Consider the following 15,940-nt stretch of genomic DNA (forward strand, 5'->3'; position numbering starts at 1 on the left):
TATTTAACCTGTTATTTATTTTTCTTCTGTTGGCGGTCAAAGACACTACTTAGTCAAGCAAACCCAGGTAGAAACTCGCGCGATTTAAGGCAAACCCCATCCATCATAACGTGATTGGCACGTAACTTTTGCTGAAAAAAAAAGAAAAAAAAAAAAAAGCTGCATGAGAGGACTAAGATCATCAATTCATAAAAGCCAGGCCACAGCTATCTCATTCACAAGGAGATGGAAAATAGTTAACACATATAACATACATAAAAAAGAAAAAAAAGAGATTAATTATATATTACGTCTAAGTATTTTAATTTTTATATTTTAAAATATCATATAAAACATTTAGGTTTATTTACGTTAACGTTATCAATTTTATCAACGAAAATATGAAAACAAATAAAAAAAAAGATAATTTTGGCATACTAATTGATGGTGGCAGACGATGTCAGTGGTGATGAACGACAGCACCATAGGTGGCTGTTGTGAACGAGGAGAATAGTGACAAGAGATTAGGACCATTCTACATCTACGTCAATGGTCTTTTTGTCGCTTCATAATTACATCGACATCGATGTTGACATAATTATTGAGCGATGAAAGGATCGTTCGACATTTGCATTAATGCCGATGCAAATACAAAATAATATCATTTTATATTTACGTCGATGTCACCATAATTACTGAGCATCTCTTACATCTCAATATCATTTTTCTCATCCACAATAGTTACTCGTGACCCCCGATGTCACCATCATCCTCCACCACCAATTGAAATATTAAAATTATCTTTTTATCCTTTGTTTTCGTATTTCAATTGATAAAATGAACGATGTTTGAGTAAATAGACTATGATATTTTACTTTCATAACTATAGAAATATCAATGTAACTTTTTAAAACGTAAAAACCGAAATACTAAAGATAGCTAGCCACAAAAGATAATATATTTTATTTTTTTCATCCACAATAGTTACTCGGGACCCCCAATGTCACCATCATCCGTCGTCACCAATTGAAATATTAAAATTATCTTTTTATCCTTTGTTTTCGTAATTTCGTTGATAAAATCAAGATATTTTACTTTCGTAACTATAGAAATATCAATATAACTTTTTAAAACATAGGAATATGAATGCTAAAGGTAGCTAGCCACAAAAGATAATATATAGTTAGAAAAACAATGAACTATGTAATGAATATCGTGCATTCATTCACGGGCTACTTGACATGTTCTATGTCACCTGCCTGCTATCTCAAACCAATAGGCATGTTCATAAGCAATAACAATGTGCTTTGAGCGACACCTGTTACAATTCACCAACATACAGTTTGCACTATCCACACATTTGTTCAGATAATAACACATGGAACTTCCAAGTTGCAAACACCGAGAAGAACACGTCACATAAGTGGTAAAACTCATGATATGGATGAAGTGACAGAGACGAAATTTGATCAAAGGATCTTGGCATGATCTATAAAAGTCTTTATTAACTAAGATAGCCAACACCTCCCATGATTGCGATTAGTCAGTCATATTTAAAACCATCACAATGGATCAATTTAAGTTTACCAATGCAAGAACCATAACAATTTAGGGGGGGAGAAAAAAAATCCATCGGTGCAAAATGCTACCATTGTGATATATCAGTAACATATTTGGCAAGGCAAGTTTCAGATACTAGAGAACCAGGCTGGAGTACTAAAATGGTGCACAATAAGTAATATTAATGAATTTACATATTGCCCATAACAGTGCTCGTGATCATAAAAAGGCTCCATGAAGAATAGTCTACCTCTGGTTGCGTACATCATTTTGATATTTCAGCCTGACTAGATACTTTGCAGGAACATGTGGCCTGCATTTGTGTCCAACATTGTGTCCCTGCTGCACTGTATTATAGGATAAATTGTCATTAGAACACATGATTTAAACTAAAAAAAAATCTGCTAGTGATACTACCGAACATTTAGCTCCAATAATGGTTACATTTTATTTATTAGGAATAGGCTCGTGCATTCCCTTAGCGATGTGTTGATGTTGTCATTTCTATCTCTTTGGTTCATGTCCATCATCTTCCTACCATTGTCTTTTAGCTATATGGCGTCATCGTTTCTTCATTAATTGACCTCAAATACTACTCTTGGACTAAGAACTAGTTGGAGAAATCATGAATCCTTCAGCTTTTGATACACACATGGACCTTCGTTGGAACCAGAAGAAGACTTCCCAATTCCAAAACACACATTCACTTTTGCTCTCGTAGCGAAAAATCAATAAGCTTCCCCACAGAGCGAAAAATCCTGCAGTTCTGAAGGTGATAATTGAACTGACGGATCTATCATCTATTGACATTGATGTGCAAGAAACCGGCATCACATTTTCCCAACTTAGTCCAAATGTTTTGCGTACTCTAAACCTTAATAGAAACTATAAATAAAGGTCTAAGTACTCTAGACTTAACTAAGCATATGACTTTTTAAGTAGCTCAATGATAGCAAAAGATCTATGCAGCCGATCCTAAATAATTGAGACTTTTAGTTTTGTTCTTGTTCTTGTTGTAATCCAAATGCTTTGTGTGGCTCTAACTCAATAAGAAAGCTAAAAAATTTGCCATCTACCATCAAAATTGACTTCCCAGCATAATTCCTCTTTTATTTCCTTGTATGTCATCACTCTGACGCTAAGATAGCTGCCATCACGTTCTTGATCAGGAAAAGATAAAGAATTCGAAAGGACTGATTGAGAACTTTAGCTATGGTATTTGAGTGGTTAAGAGAGCATGGTGCTTCATTGGAAGCTAACAATAGATGATTGAACCTTGCCATTGTTGCATTTTAATCGGTATACAGCATCATATCTTGACATTTGGTCGATCATGAGAAAAAGCACTATGCTAGAATTAACAGTCAAAAGCTATCACGAATGAGCTGAATTAAATGAATCAAAAATTGAGGATGAAGCTATCATCGAATGGCGAGAGATGTTAAGTGATTAAAGGAAAGGAGTAACAAATCAACCTTTATGCTTTATGATGCTTCTTCCTCTTTCTCCCCCATGATTCCCAATAAAAAACCAACATACCCCACTGACCAATCTTTCTCATGCTCGAGATCTCAAAGGTAATCGATATCTTTCTAGCATTTTTACAGCTAGCTAGCACATATTTGTATCATCGTTTCGTGTAGGCACCATCTTATCGACCGCTCCATAAGATTTTCCCAAGGAAAAATCCAGGAACGTTCTCCCACTGACCAACCTTTCTCATGCTCGATCTCAAAGTTAATCGATATCTTTCTTGCCTCCTAAAAGCTAACACAGATTTCTATCATCTTTACATGTGGGACATTCTTATCAACCGCAGAGTTAACACAAGTATTCTAAGAAAGCGCTATTGTAGGTATCATCATGCTTACCTTTTGACGTTTATCCCTCTTCTACCGCAAGATCTCTCAAGAAAACCCCAAGAACGAACTCTCCTAACCAATCTTTTACCGATCTACCCAGCTAAGAGAGGGAAACGAAATCTTCAGAGGAAGAAGTCATAATACACTACCGATTTTGGCAATTCCGTGCCCTGTCCGATCAAGAACTCGTTCTTAAGAGGTTGTTGACGAGGGAACCGCAGCGATCTCAAGATGTGAGAGAAAACGAGGGTGGAGGAGGTTACCGATTTGGATTCTCCGATCACGGCGTGAGAAAAAGCGGCTTCCGCGAGGGCGATGACGAGGTCGCACGATGGATCGGAGCCACCATCCACCCCACCCCACCACCAAAAGCTTCGAGCTCTTCGTGTCTTCTCCGTGGCTTTTTGGCGGACGTCAAGCGGGCGAATAACTGCATTTAAAACTTCACAAAATACTTGTCTTTTTCTGTTTTGCTGTACCCTCTCGCTTTCCCTTCTTGTTATTGGAGGCAACAACCGGGCCTCTGCGGGACCCACACGAGGAGACGGACCTCATGTCAAATAGACTCCCTCCAACTTTTTTTTATTAAGTTAATCAAATAAACAAAACGAATAATCCAAATAATGTATTTAATAACTCAGGAGGGCGGAGGCAAAATAAAGAATGATGATATAAAGGATATGGCCATTTCTTCAATATATATATATATATATATATATATATATATATATATATATATTATAGGATAATGTAATTTTAGATACTGATACAAAAATATGGGTTTTAATCTACAGATATGGATAAATCTCATACTTCAATATTAAGTATTATTGTGTAACTTAAGAGTAGTAATTTCTAATGTTTCTTATTTTTTTTATATTGGTTTTGAAGTTTCTTTTCCCAAGATTCTATATATCACGTGCTTTAGGTTGGTTCATTTTTGACCCGTTGATTTCATCCACCTATGATTCTTATTAATGAAAAATGGTTTTCTTTGGAACATCGCAGGAGATAATAATATGGATTAGGAATCAATCAATCAGCACATGAATAATTTTCTACTCTTAGTTTCCAACTCGAAGAACAACAAAGATTGTATCAGAACTACTACGTACACTAACTTCATATCTAATTTTTCCTTTTATTAACAGACAACATTTAAGCTATAAGGTTTGTTACAGAGCCAAGAGTGATCAAAGCTACAAGACCCCGCAGGAGGCAGCTGGGTTTTCATACATCGAAGAAAATTTAATGCAGAAGGTTGCGATTACTTCCAAGCATATTACAACACCAAGAACCATATGATCATCAGAATCAACAAAATTAAGAGCATGATACACCGAATTGGCACTATAGACTTCCATTTTAAAACATCTAACAAGCAGACATTTCTTATCCTTCAAATCCATTTCATTCCCCAGTTTATTTATGAACAAATATGATCCACCAAGTCAGAGCAATACCACCCAAATAATTCTTGTTCATCCCCACTAACAAATTCAAATTATCACCAATTAAGCTTCTAAGAAGAAAACAAAGTGGATTATAAGGGAAAAAAATAATAATCTAGATGCTAATTTTCAGTTAAGTCTTCACCATTCAAGGTCCTGCAATAGCTGCATGCTTCTACATATTATGCACACAACAATTCGTCCCCAGAAATCTATGCTTTACTCACTAGCAAACATCTGGCCATGAGTTCGGGTATCACCGTACTCCTAGTGAAAGCAAGTACTGAATTTGCAAACCACTAACCTGGAAGACATGAAAAGTTGACAAAAGTTAACTCATCCAGCAAACTATTAAACAGTTTAGTTTCACCTACAATGAGTGAAGAGTCTAAACACAACTGAAATATATGCCATGAAGATCAGGATACACAGAAGATATGCTGTCAACTTTTAGAGGATGATCATGCTTCCCACCCAGATTTTAATGCTATGTTTACCACGTGAAAAGATGTTTGCCTCTAGGTCTAGGGAAAAATATACTTGATAAATAACATATATCTAAAAAGAGCTAAAGCAACTTATTTAACATATGGAAAACTAATCAGATTCAGTAGCTATGAGATCATAGAGAGACATACTAGCTTCAGCCAATAACTTTAACCCTCATATAGATGCCTTGGATCTGGGTCATAATTTTTCAAAACATGGACTGGATGTTTCATATTTAATTCCAAGGTGATGGGTACGCTACATCGTTCTTCTCCAGCTTATTTAGTTAGACGGTTTTCGATTTTTTCAATTGTCTGAACAGAATACACGTTTTAAGAGAATTCTCTAGCATCTACTGAAGCATATCTGACCACAGAAAAATGGTTCAAGTGTGAATATATTGCTCTTGCAGCACAGTTACCAGACACCAAGCAGCAATAAGTTGTCAGACAAATATTAATCTAAACTGATTCAAGAGTACTTACAGGGCAGTTAATCACAGGGAGGAAGATGAAGTCATAGATTGTAACGCACAGAAATATCTAAAACCGCTGGGATTTGTGCATAAGTTGTGAGCCAACTGCAGGGAGCGATAACTGCTCTGAACTTGGTGAAGGTTTTATTGAGTGATCACTTCCCGAATTGTTTATGGCCTGTTTATTTGTGACCTTAGCACCACTTATATCTCCATCTGATTGATGTGTTTCAGCCAACTCTCTTATCTGATAAATTTTGCACTTCAATTAGTACTTAGCAGAGATCTTCAACATGATGGTCTACAAGGAAAACATAATACAACAAAAGCTTGCCAAGAAGCAAATGAGAGAAGGTTACCATTTCCAGCCGTTGTTTATGGATATCCAAAGGCAACTGCAATTTAGAATAATAAAATTAGAACTCCTCTAATCATCTGAGGAAGCTCATGCTGATCAAGTAACAAAATATTGATAAAGATACAAAAAAGGTTACATGTCCCTCCAAGATATTTATAAATTACAGATATGAATGGAAGCAAAGAAACTTGAAAACAGGATTTGTAAGTAAACGAAGAAAAGCATTAAAATTCAGGATGGCAACCATAGGGGAAGGGTTCTCATGTTTGTCTTTGGAACAAACATTTGTGATGACTCTAGATCTAACACGAGATCAATTGCATGGCAACCTTATTAAATTTCTACATTTCCCACCATAATAGTAAACATAGCAATCAACTCACTAAAACTATTATACAATTATGACACTATAGCATACACTAACTCACACACTAACTGTTATTCATTTCCCACAATATTAGAAAAGCTTTAACTTCATTACCTAAAATACTCAAGCCCAACTTACTACCAGAGGCCATCAAATCTTATTTACCAATCAACTCGTGATCTCCCAATGTCAGACTACTGGGGCACCACAAAGCTCCTGTCTACGTCTTTTAATCAAGGCCTACAATCATCACAATGTCTAGAATTCATTCTGTGACCAACATGTGGGAACACTTGATATGCACAAGGAAATCCCGATCATGGTTCGTGCTGGTTCACATGGAGGGTCATAGAATTACTTTGATACCAAATCATGACACAAGGACTGTGTAATAACTTGTAGAAAGGATGCCTTAACACGTCGCGCAAAATGCTTATGCTCAAATTACAAATAGTACGTGAATCATGACTTACGTACAAATCGTATGTGTAAGCCTTGAGGTATTGCACATTATCATGAATCCTAAGTAGAAGAATTTTGAATATCTGACATCAAAGACATCAATGGCATCCTATTGCAGTGGTTTAATTACCTTTGTCTTATGGTTAAGCCTAATGCTAAACTTTCTTGTCATTGCACAATTCATCTTTGATGAACTTATGATATTTGTCAAATAAGTATTAAATTAGACATCAATGGTGCAGTGAAAATCAATTCATGCTTTTCTTCTAAGCAAATCAAAGGAATTTTTTATAATGTTCATGAATACTGCCCCTAAAAGGCTCCTCATAATATATACCATTTCACGTCAGTGGGTTTGCTATGGAACTTAAATCATTATTGAGAAGGTTCCATGGATGATTTGAAAAAAAAATTATGATAAAGTGTTATTTCAAGGTCAATTCCTAAATACAGAACAATGCCCCTGAGCAACACAAGCTCTGGTGAAAAAGGTATATGACAATCAATTAAAAGAAATATTTGGCCCAAGAAAGGCCACTTATATTAATAGATCATGCGACCATAAGTGCCTTCTTGTTTCATTGCTCTTTTAGAGATGGTACAACTTTCCATAAGAGGTAAGGCACTAAATTCTATATGAGCACTGTTCAACTCAAACACACAAAATCAGACAATTGGAACCACATTTGTTGCATGGAAATCCTTTATGTCCTTAATCTACCGACAACTTGCAGTCAAACATTGAAAGAAAAATTAAAAGAAACATTTAAACATTTACTTTAAACCTCTATAAACCCTTAGGATTCTGGGTGATTAAGTCTGAATCATAACCTAAAATAATGAACCTAAAGTGCTCGATATGCTGTCAAGAGAGAATATCTTATAAATTCACCTCAGTCTTGGACATAAACCGAATTATTTGGCAGAGAAGCTGTTAATATCTTCCTAGAACAGCAGGCCTCCACATTGTGCTAGTTGGTAAGGCTTCATGATAGTTGGCACATGCCAAAAGATTGTCTAAACATATGTCATGACTTTCGGCATGTGTTGGCATCACACCTCCCCATACCTTTCTGGAATGGTATGTTTTAATCCATGACAACACGTGCTGATCAACATGGAAACCCTTGCTTCATATATTGTGATACATAGTTTCTTCAACAAATTCACCTTGTCATTTGACGAAAACCATCATCATTACATAGTTTCTTCAACAATCAGCTTTCATTTGATTAAAACCATCATCATTACGAAATAAGCAAAATGGTGAAGTGAAACACAGCATTCTGACCTGTTCATGCAAACACAGCATTCTGACCTAAAGGCTGTGACCCAGTGATTTACCTTCAAATTCATTAGATTAGAGATAATTTTTTGATGATAAAATTTCATTTGATTCATCCCATTAAGTTGATTCAGAAAGTAAAGTCGGGAATTGAAATAGGTACAATATATAGGTCATGCAGCAAATGACAAAAAGAAAAGACTTAAAGAAACACTTACAGATTCTTTTTGGTAACTCTTTTCCTCCCTTGTGTAACCTGGAACAGCCAAGTTCCAGTTTTTCTCTGCATAAGATCGACCTCAAGTTATGTCAAAGAAATAAAAGCCATGGCCATATTGCATCGCTGGCCAAGTACTCGAAAGAATGAGAAGAATAATGTCTTTTCCCATATATATTTGAAGTAGTACAATTTTTAGCCTTTCACATATCAAAGATCTAATTTCATTTTGATTACTTCACAGTGGATAGACAGAGAAAAAGAAATGAACAAGAAATTTCAACCAGTGGTGAAATGGTGGTGGGCATAAACTTTTAACATACAAAAGAGTGAATTGAAAAGCACAAATTGCAACAAGGATGTTGGCTAAAGCAGTTCTTTGAATGAAATTAATTAAATATTTAGAGGAGTTATCTAAGTTGCAAACCTAGGTGTAGCAATACATCCTTAGCCTCCAAAGTTGAGGATTTGCGATGCTTCGCTAGACTGCAAGCAAATGATGTAACCTGCACTTCGAAAAGTAGTTGCATGAATGCCACAGGTCAGATAGAAACTCATCATGTGATGACTAAACAACATTCACATCATTTAGATAGACAAATCTACAGGAAAGAACGCAAGCTTCAAATGTTATGCAACATCAACATGATAAGGTCAGAAGACATTTATTCAATGTGGTCAAGGTGCATTAGAAAAGCAACAAACATGCAACATAAAAGAAATGCTAAAGAGATAGGAGAATGCTCTAGAAAGCCCACCAGTGGAAGTTATTTATTTACAGCGAAGACTAAAGACTATGCAGCATATATTCTACTGCATATATCATTAGTCTGTAACATCAAATGGCTTCTTCAAATGGTTAGAATACAGACAAAAAAAGGTAATGTCAATTGACACAGAATATCTTGATGGATTTTGGATGCATCACATATACCATAGGTGCTCATTGATTAGCTCCAGTCGGTCAATGCAGAAATAGGTCTGACACTAGTCTAATAATTTGAAGTTCTTAGAAGTGGCACATATGGGAAAACACTCACAGCTGAACATAGACATGTTTACTACTATACAACACATAATGCACATAACATTCTTAACCAAAGTTTGTTTATCCTAATTTGTCAGCACAAAAATAACTTTCAGATCTAGAAACTTGTTATGTAGCATGCCTAGCACTTGGTCTAAAATTTTAGATTCCGGTTACTGGCAGTGAACTAGTAAGTCCATAGGCAAAACTCTGTCCTCCTTTAGTTTCTAATTAGATTATTCAAATAAACTGAACTTTTGTGTATATGCCCCTCAAGTTCACCATATTTGCATATGGTTAAATTTGTTGCACTTGCATGTGTGCTCCAGCATGAAAATGCATAAACATTTTTTTATCGGAATGGTTCAAACTCTTGGTGCATTAAATATGCTAAAAAAAGTAGACCAAATGAGAACTTTTTTGTTGCAAAAAAGCAATATCAAGGGATATTTCTTAGTTAATATGCATTAGTTGCTATTAGTGTCAAACTTAACAACAACATTCTAATGCTTGACAAGAGAGTTCTTGGCAGTTTTTGTCACAGAAATCTGGTTGAATATGGTCTTCTAAATATGCCAAATTCCCATATATTTAACTTAAGAGTTATAGATGTTGACTCAAGAACGAAATATGATAATCGTGACTGCTCAAAGCAAGGCCTATGTGGACACGAAATACATGAGAAACAGAAGCGGGAGTGGCATCATCAGTATACATTCACCTCTTAAAATAAGGAAGATACCAGGATAGTGTTACAAATTACAAGAAGAAGAAGGAATCAGTAAGATTCATATTCACAGCCAACGATACTGTTATGCTTTCATCTTCTATTAAGAAAATTAAAGACATAAGGTATATATGCACATTACTGAGTCAATGAAGTCATCAGCTATCTCCAAAAGGAGGTCTTCAACTTCTGGATCCAATTTACCCATGGGATCTACCTGCAACAACAGCAAAGATCATAAGTAAATGCCAAACGATCAAGACATGGAAGAAAGAATTCCACCATCCAATTTACCCACATAAACCAAAGACCACAAAATAAATAAATCAAGTTTGCACAAATCGACACTGTAGATGCATATTCAAGGATATTAAATACACATGCATCTAATATGAACTCCACCTACAAACTAAATCACACTTTTAACTCCTTAAGGAGACTAAACCTCATCCTTAACTCATTACATTATCCAGGCAGATTCTTTATCCTTCTAAACATTGACAAGCATGCTTGCTGCTATCCACCAAAATGTACAGGTTGTGGAAAATTAAATTATAAAACAAACAAACAAAAATTAGATTGTTTCTCCTAATATCAAATTTTGTCCAACAAAGTCTATAAGGCATCTACATAAACACCAAACAGTGTTCTGTATCAGTTTATGCATATATACTGACAACATTTGTGGTTAGATATGTCAAATAGTTATCATACATTATGGATTTCAAAAGCAAACAACTAGTATATGCATGGTAAAACAGATAAATTGTCATTGACTATAATTTGGGTAAGTTGGGCACCTGTAAAACTAAATCATGTATTTTTCTCTTTCCAAGAAGTTGATTAGTTGCTTCTGCACCTTGACTAGAACTTCCACCAGTCATGGTAGTGCCCGAAGCTGGTGTTTCTGGTTGTGATCCAGTTAAATTTAAAGATTTTTGGATTGCAGACCCAGGTAGCCGTGGAGATTGTAGCTGCTGCTGCTGCTGCTGCTGCTGCTGCAACTGCTGGATCTGTTGCAGCTGCTGTTGTTGTATCAGATGTTGCTGCTGCTGCTGGCTAGGTAGCTGTGGCTGCTGCACCAATTGAGCAATTTGCTGTTGAGTGAGGGCCATGGATTTTTGGTGCAGCTGCGATGAAGCTAGTTGCTGTGTCAAGAATGACTGCTGCTGCCTTTGCTGCTGTTGTAGATGAAATGAAGGAGAACCTGGTGAAGGCAATGATGGCTGCAAATGCTTCAGCCACTGCTGCTGCTGTTGAGAAAGATTAGTCTGTACAAGTGCCGATTGTCCGTTTTGAGTCAACCCAGATACTTGTGGATTAAGTGCAGCAGCTGATGGTGTCCTGGGTAAGCTTTGACCAGGCAGCTTCTGCCAGACCAGCCAAGTATTCTACCGTTAGCCTATTGTAATAAGTACCACCAAAACACAAACAGTTGCCAATAATTTTGAAAACAAAATTACCACATGGCAATCAACAGAAGTTCATGCATCCAGTAACTATGGCAGCAATACAAAATGCTGCATAAATTTTGTTCTGATAGCCGGACAGCAAGAAAGAAGTAACATCTAAAATCAAATGCTCAAAATTAAAACAGATATTAAAATACAAATAAAATCAGAAAACATGTTGCCAAAATTTATCAGCACTAATGAACTTTAATGAAACTAAGAAGCACACACACAAAAAAAAATCATTCATTATAACTCCACTACTAGGAGATCAAATTCCCCACATCAGTAGTTCACGGTATTGACCAATTTGGATAAATACACCTGATCTGTATGTGTTTAATTAAAGGATCAAGCAATTTTTTTTATTTTTCAGCCTAATATCGAGAGTAGGTTGTGAGCAGCCAGAACTCATTGAATTTAACTATGTTCTGATTTGCTAGCCTCAATAGAAGAAAAAGAACTGGGAACACAAAGTAGGAGAAGAAGAGAAGCCAAGATAGAGGAAAGACAAAAATGAATTGTGACTATGACAGTGAAATAAAGGAGCTGATGTTGCCACAATTGCATTTGATATTTACAACAATCATAACATTCACCATTAAAAGGCAATATAGAAATATGGAGATGACAGTTAATCATCCTTAAACTCTTTTGAAAATAGAATTGTGAACATAATCGCGATAGATGACATGAAATTCATGATTAATTTCAAATCCTATGGACATTATATTTTAAAAGGTTTATTTTTCCTATCAACTTTGCATTGTCCAATACTTCAGTGATAAAAAAGGCATTGAAGCCACCATGGTGCTCACCATTATCTTCAAAGATGATAAGTTTTAGATCTTTTTGCATGACACATATAAAAAAGTTATTTAGCACTATATTATCTCTAATATTTATTATATAAATAAATATATCATAATTACTTTAATAAATTATTTTGAAGATATTGTTTTATATAGAGCTCAATGGCAACAAAAGATTCATATAGCTGCTTCAAATAGTTGGGACACCGCGACATGATGTCTGTTGTTATTGTTATTGTACTTTATTGTTTTTATCATTTTTTATATTTAAGTTTAATGTTCATTCTGGGTATCTTATGAAGTCTGAAAATTAAAGAATCCTTTCTAGCACACAATTCGTTTATTTTAAAATCATTTGTTTTTTTTTCTAACTTCTGATAATTTTTTTCTTGATTGATCTTTATCCACCAATCTAATTGAACAAGTTCTGCTAATGACAATTATATTATCCTTATCCAATCCTAATACCAGTATCAATCTTGCAATAGCATCAAAATGCAAGGCACAAATTTATAAAAAGTAAGGTTTTAGGTTAATTCACTAGATGCAAAAGAGATACTCCAAGGTTTTTAATTTTGAGCATGCTGGTCATGGAATTGTTGCATGCTGCAAAATTTTAAAACATGATATTCCCGCATCATGATCAAGGATAAAAGCATTAGACATATGATGATACAAGCATAACAATCTAGAATCATTACGTGGTCAAAGTTTGTGAAATTTAAGTTGCAAGTCAGCAAAACCCACTCACAAAGAACAACTTAAAAGTTCAGCTGCATGTATTACTTGACATATAGCTGATTATTATTATTATTATTATTATTTTCTATTTTTCTTTTTTTATTTTTTTTTATTTTTTTGCAAAGGGTAAGTAGTAAATGCAGGTTTGATCTCAGGGGAGCCTGATGTTATGATAAAGTGTTTACCAACCAAACTAGCTAGCACATTCATTTTGTACATTATCTTGTTTAGAAGCCCTTTACATATATTCTTAAGCATTCAGACTAAAAGCATACTAATTGTAATGCTTTATATCCAACCAGAATATACCAAAAGTTATGAAATAAAAGTTGCATACTTCAGCTGAATGAATTAGAGCAAAGAATTTAGATGTTTATTCATGCCATCAAAGTATTTCCATCGATGAACTTATTAGTCTCTTGCATGATAGACCTCCTTAGTGTATGTTATTTGCCGATGATATTGTCTTAGTTGATGAGAGTCTAAGTGAAATAAATTATAAACTTAAGCTATGGGGGGTGATTCTAAAAATAAACAAGAAAATATAGTTAAATTAGATAGCAAAAAGTTCCTTTAAGTAAAAAACCTTAGGTATCTTGAATTAATTATTCAACAAAATTAAGAGATCGATTAAGATATTATTCATAGAGTAAAAACAAGATGGTTAAGATGATGAAGGACGTTAAGAGTCTTGTGTGATCATCGGATACCTATAAAATTAAAAGAAAAATTTTATAAGACAATTATAAGACCAATAATGCTTTATGGATCTGAGTGTTGGACAGTTGAGAAAAAACATACACAAAAAAATTGAATTGTCGATATGAGAATGTTGAGATGGATGTGTGAAATTACCAAAAAAGATAAAAAAAAAAAAAAATTTGATTCGTGAACAACTAGATATCGCTTCGATAAAAGACAAGATGAGAGAAAATCGTTTAAGATGGTATGAGTATTTACCGAGGAGACCTCCGGAAATGATAGTCAGAAAAGGTGAAATAATTAATATTAGTGGTAAGAAGACAGGTAGAAGAAGATTAAAAAAAAATTAATAAAAACTATAAATAAATATTTAAATATTCTGAGCTTAACTAAATATAAGATTTTTTAAAGATCTCAATGGCGACAAAAGATCTATGCAGCCGATTCTAAATAGTTGAGATTTACGATTTTGTTGTTGTTATTGTTGTATTCATAACATCAAAGCACGTCAATTCCACCACCTCTTCTTTCCGGTGGTGAGATTGAGAGCACCTACTTTCCCGTATATTCTTCTAATCAAAAGAGAGAGCTAGAAGACTAAGGACAGAATACACATGTAGCTTACATGGGATTCCTTCTCTTTCACCAACTCAATAGTTACCACGGAAAAGACTAAAAATGTACAATACTCAAAGAGGCATTTACCTGAGGTGATGTAAGAGCTGTTGGTTGCGACAGCTGCTGTTGTCTCATCTGCCCATGCACTAAACGTTGTTGACCATATGGTAGAGGGCCATTTGCTCTTAACTGTGGATTGAAACCAAGGCTACTCATCATTCCCATATTCTGCATTCCTTGCACAGCCTGACCAGACGAATTAGCTGAATGGAACTGACCACCTTGGACCAAACTCTTCTGTCTTGGCTGCAAATAAGAAAAGGTATTTAGCAGTCTCTTCATTTCAACATTACTCTGTTCCTCCTTTGCAATCAAACGAAATAAAAGTTTTCATGTGTCAAGGTAATGTGAATAAGTGACATTGATAGAGCATTGGTTAACCTGAGCAAGCATCTGAGACTGCAGATTGAAATGCTGAGCAGTCTGCCCGGGCAGCATCGATATCTGTCCTGCCTGCGTAATCATCCCCGACCGTGCCATTCCTGCAGCGGCGGCTGCGGCGGCCAGATGCTGCTGCTGCTGCTGGATCTGGGCGCCACCGAAATTCATCTGTCCACCGTAGATCCCTGCGTGCTGCCGCATCGCGCTGGCGGCCGCCGCTGCGCCGAGATGCTGCTGGATCTGACTCAGTCGCGGCATCGAACCGGACCGCTGCAGGTTCTGCTGTATCTGGAAGCTTGAAGAAGGCGATATCAAATTCTGCTGCTGGTTTTGCATCTGCTGCTGAGATTGCAACTGCTGCTGCTGTTGCTGTTGCTGGGATTGGATGGACTGCTGCTTGGTGGAGTAGTCTAGGGCTGCGGCGGCGTTGAGGGCCTGCGATTGGGGTTGGGACAATTGGGGGGAAGAGATCTGCGCGAGATCGCTGGCGGCCATGGACGGCGAAGGGGGGATTTGGGGGGAAGGGAGGTTCGGGTTCTGGGGGTTGGACGGCGTTATGGAGGCGTCGCTGACGCCAGGTGCTGGTTGCGTAAGGGGCTTGTTGGGGGAAGCGGACGCAGGGTTCTCCGCCATTGCCACCTCTCTCTCTCTCTCTCTTTCGCTCTCCGTCTCCCCCCTATATGAAATTAGAAGACCTCGGCGGCGTCGAATCGACGGAGATGAGTCGAAGGGGGAGGACGAGGCGAGCCCGAGGAAGGGAGACGAGGGATTTGGGGGCGAATCGACCGGGGAAAGGGTGAGACGGATTTTCCCGTCTTGACCAAGACAGCATACAACCTTCGCAATGGCAAGAGAAGCCAACCTTTTCCCGCGTGGCTTTATAATATAGGGCAAAGCGGTGTTGCCTGTCGTCGAG

At 36.4% G+C, this 15,940-nt stretch overlaps 1 protein-coding gene and 1 long non-coding RNA gene across 2 annotated transcripts; both read right to left on the reverse strand.

Annotated features, from left to right (window-relative positions):
- Positions 1-1,595: 1,595 nt before the first annotated feature.
- LOC135616992 (uncharacterized) lies at positions 1,596-3,936 on the reverse strand. Its single transcript, XR_010488563.1, has 2 exons — positions 3,665-3,936; positions 1,596-1,886 (listed from the first exon to the last, which is right to left on the reverse strand). It is a non-coding gene; the product is annotated as an uncharacterized LOC135616992 (long non-coding RNA).
- An 800-nt stretch (positions 3,937-4,736) lies between these two features.
- LOC135616993 (transcription initiation factor TFIID subunit 12b-like) lies at positions 4,737-15,849 on the reverse strand. The gene is made up of 9 exons (XM_065116789.1): positions 15,025-15,849; positions 14,671-14,889; positions 11,060-11,629; positions 10,402-10,476; positions 8,933-9,011; positions 8,507-8,571; positions 6,176-6,211; positions 5,827-6,063; positions 4,737-5,156 (listed from the first exon to the last, which is right to left on the reverse strand). The coding sequence occupies exons 1-8, from the start codon at positions 15,655-15,657 to the stop codon at positions 5,884-5,886; spliced, it is 1,857 nt and encodes a 618-aa protein (XP_064972861.1). The 5' UTR covers positions 15,658-15,849; the 3' UTR covers positions 4,737-5,156; positions 5,827-5,883.
- Positions 15,850-15,940: the final 91 nt, after the last annotated feature.

The sequence above is a fragment of the Musa acuminata genome, chromosome BXJ2-7, assembly GCF_036884655.1.
Source record: "Musa acuminata AAA Group cultivar baxijiao chromosome BXJ2-7, Cavendish_Baxijiao_AAA, whole genome shotgun sequence".
NCBI lineage: Eukaryota > Viridiplantae > Streptophyta > Magnoliopsida > Zingiberales > Musaceae > Musa > Musa acuminata.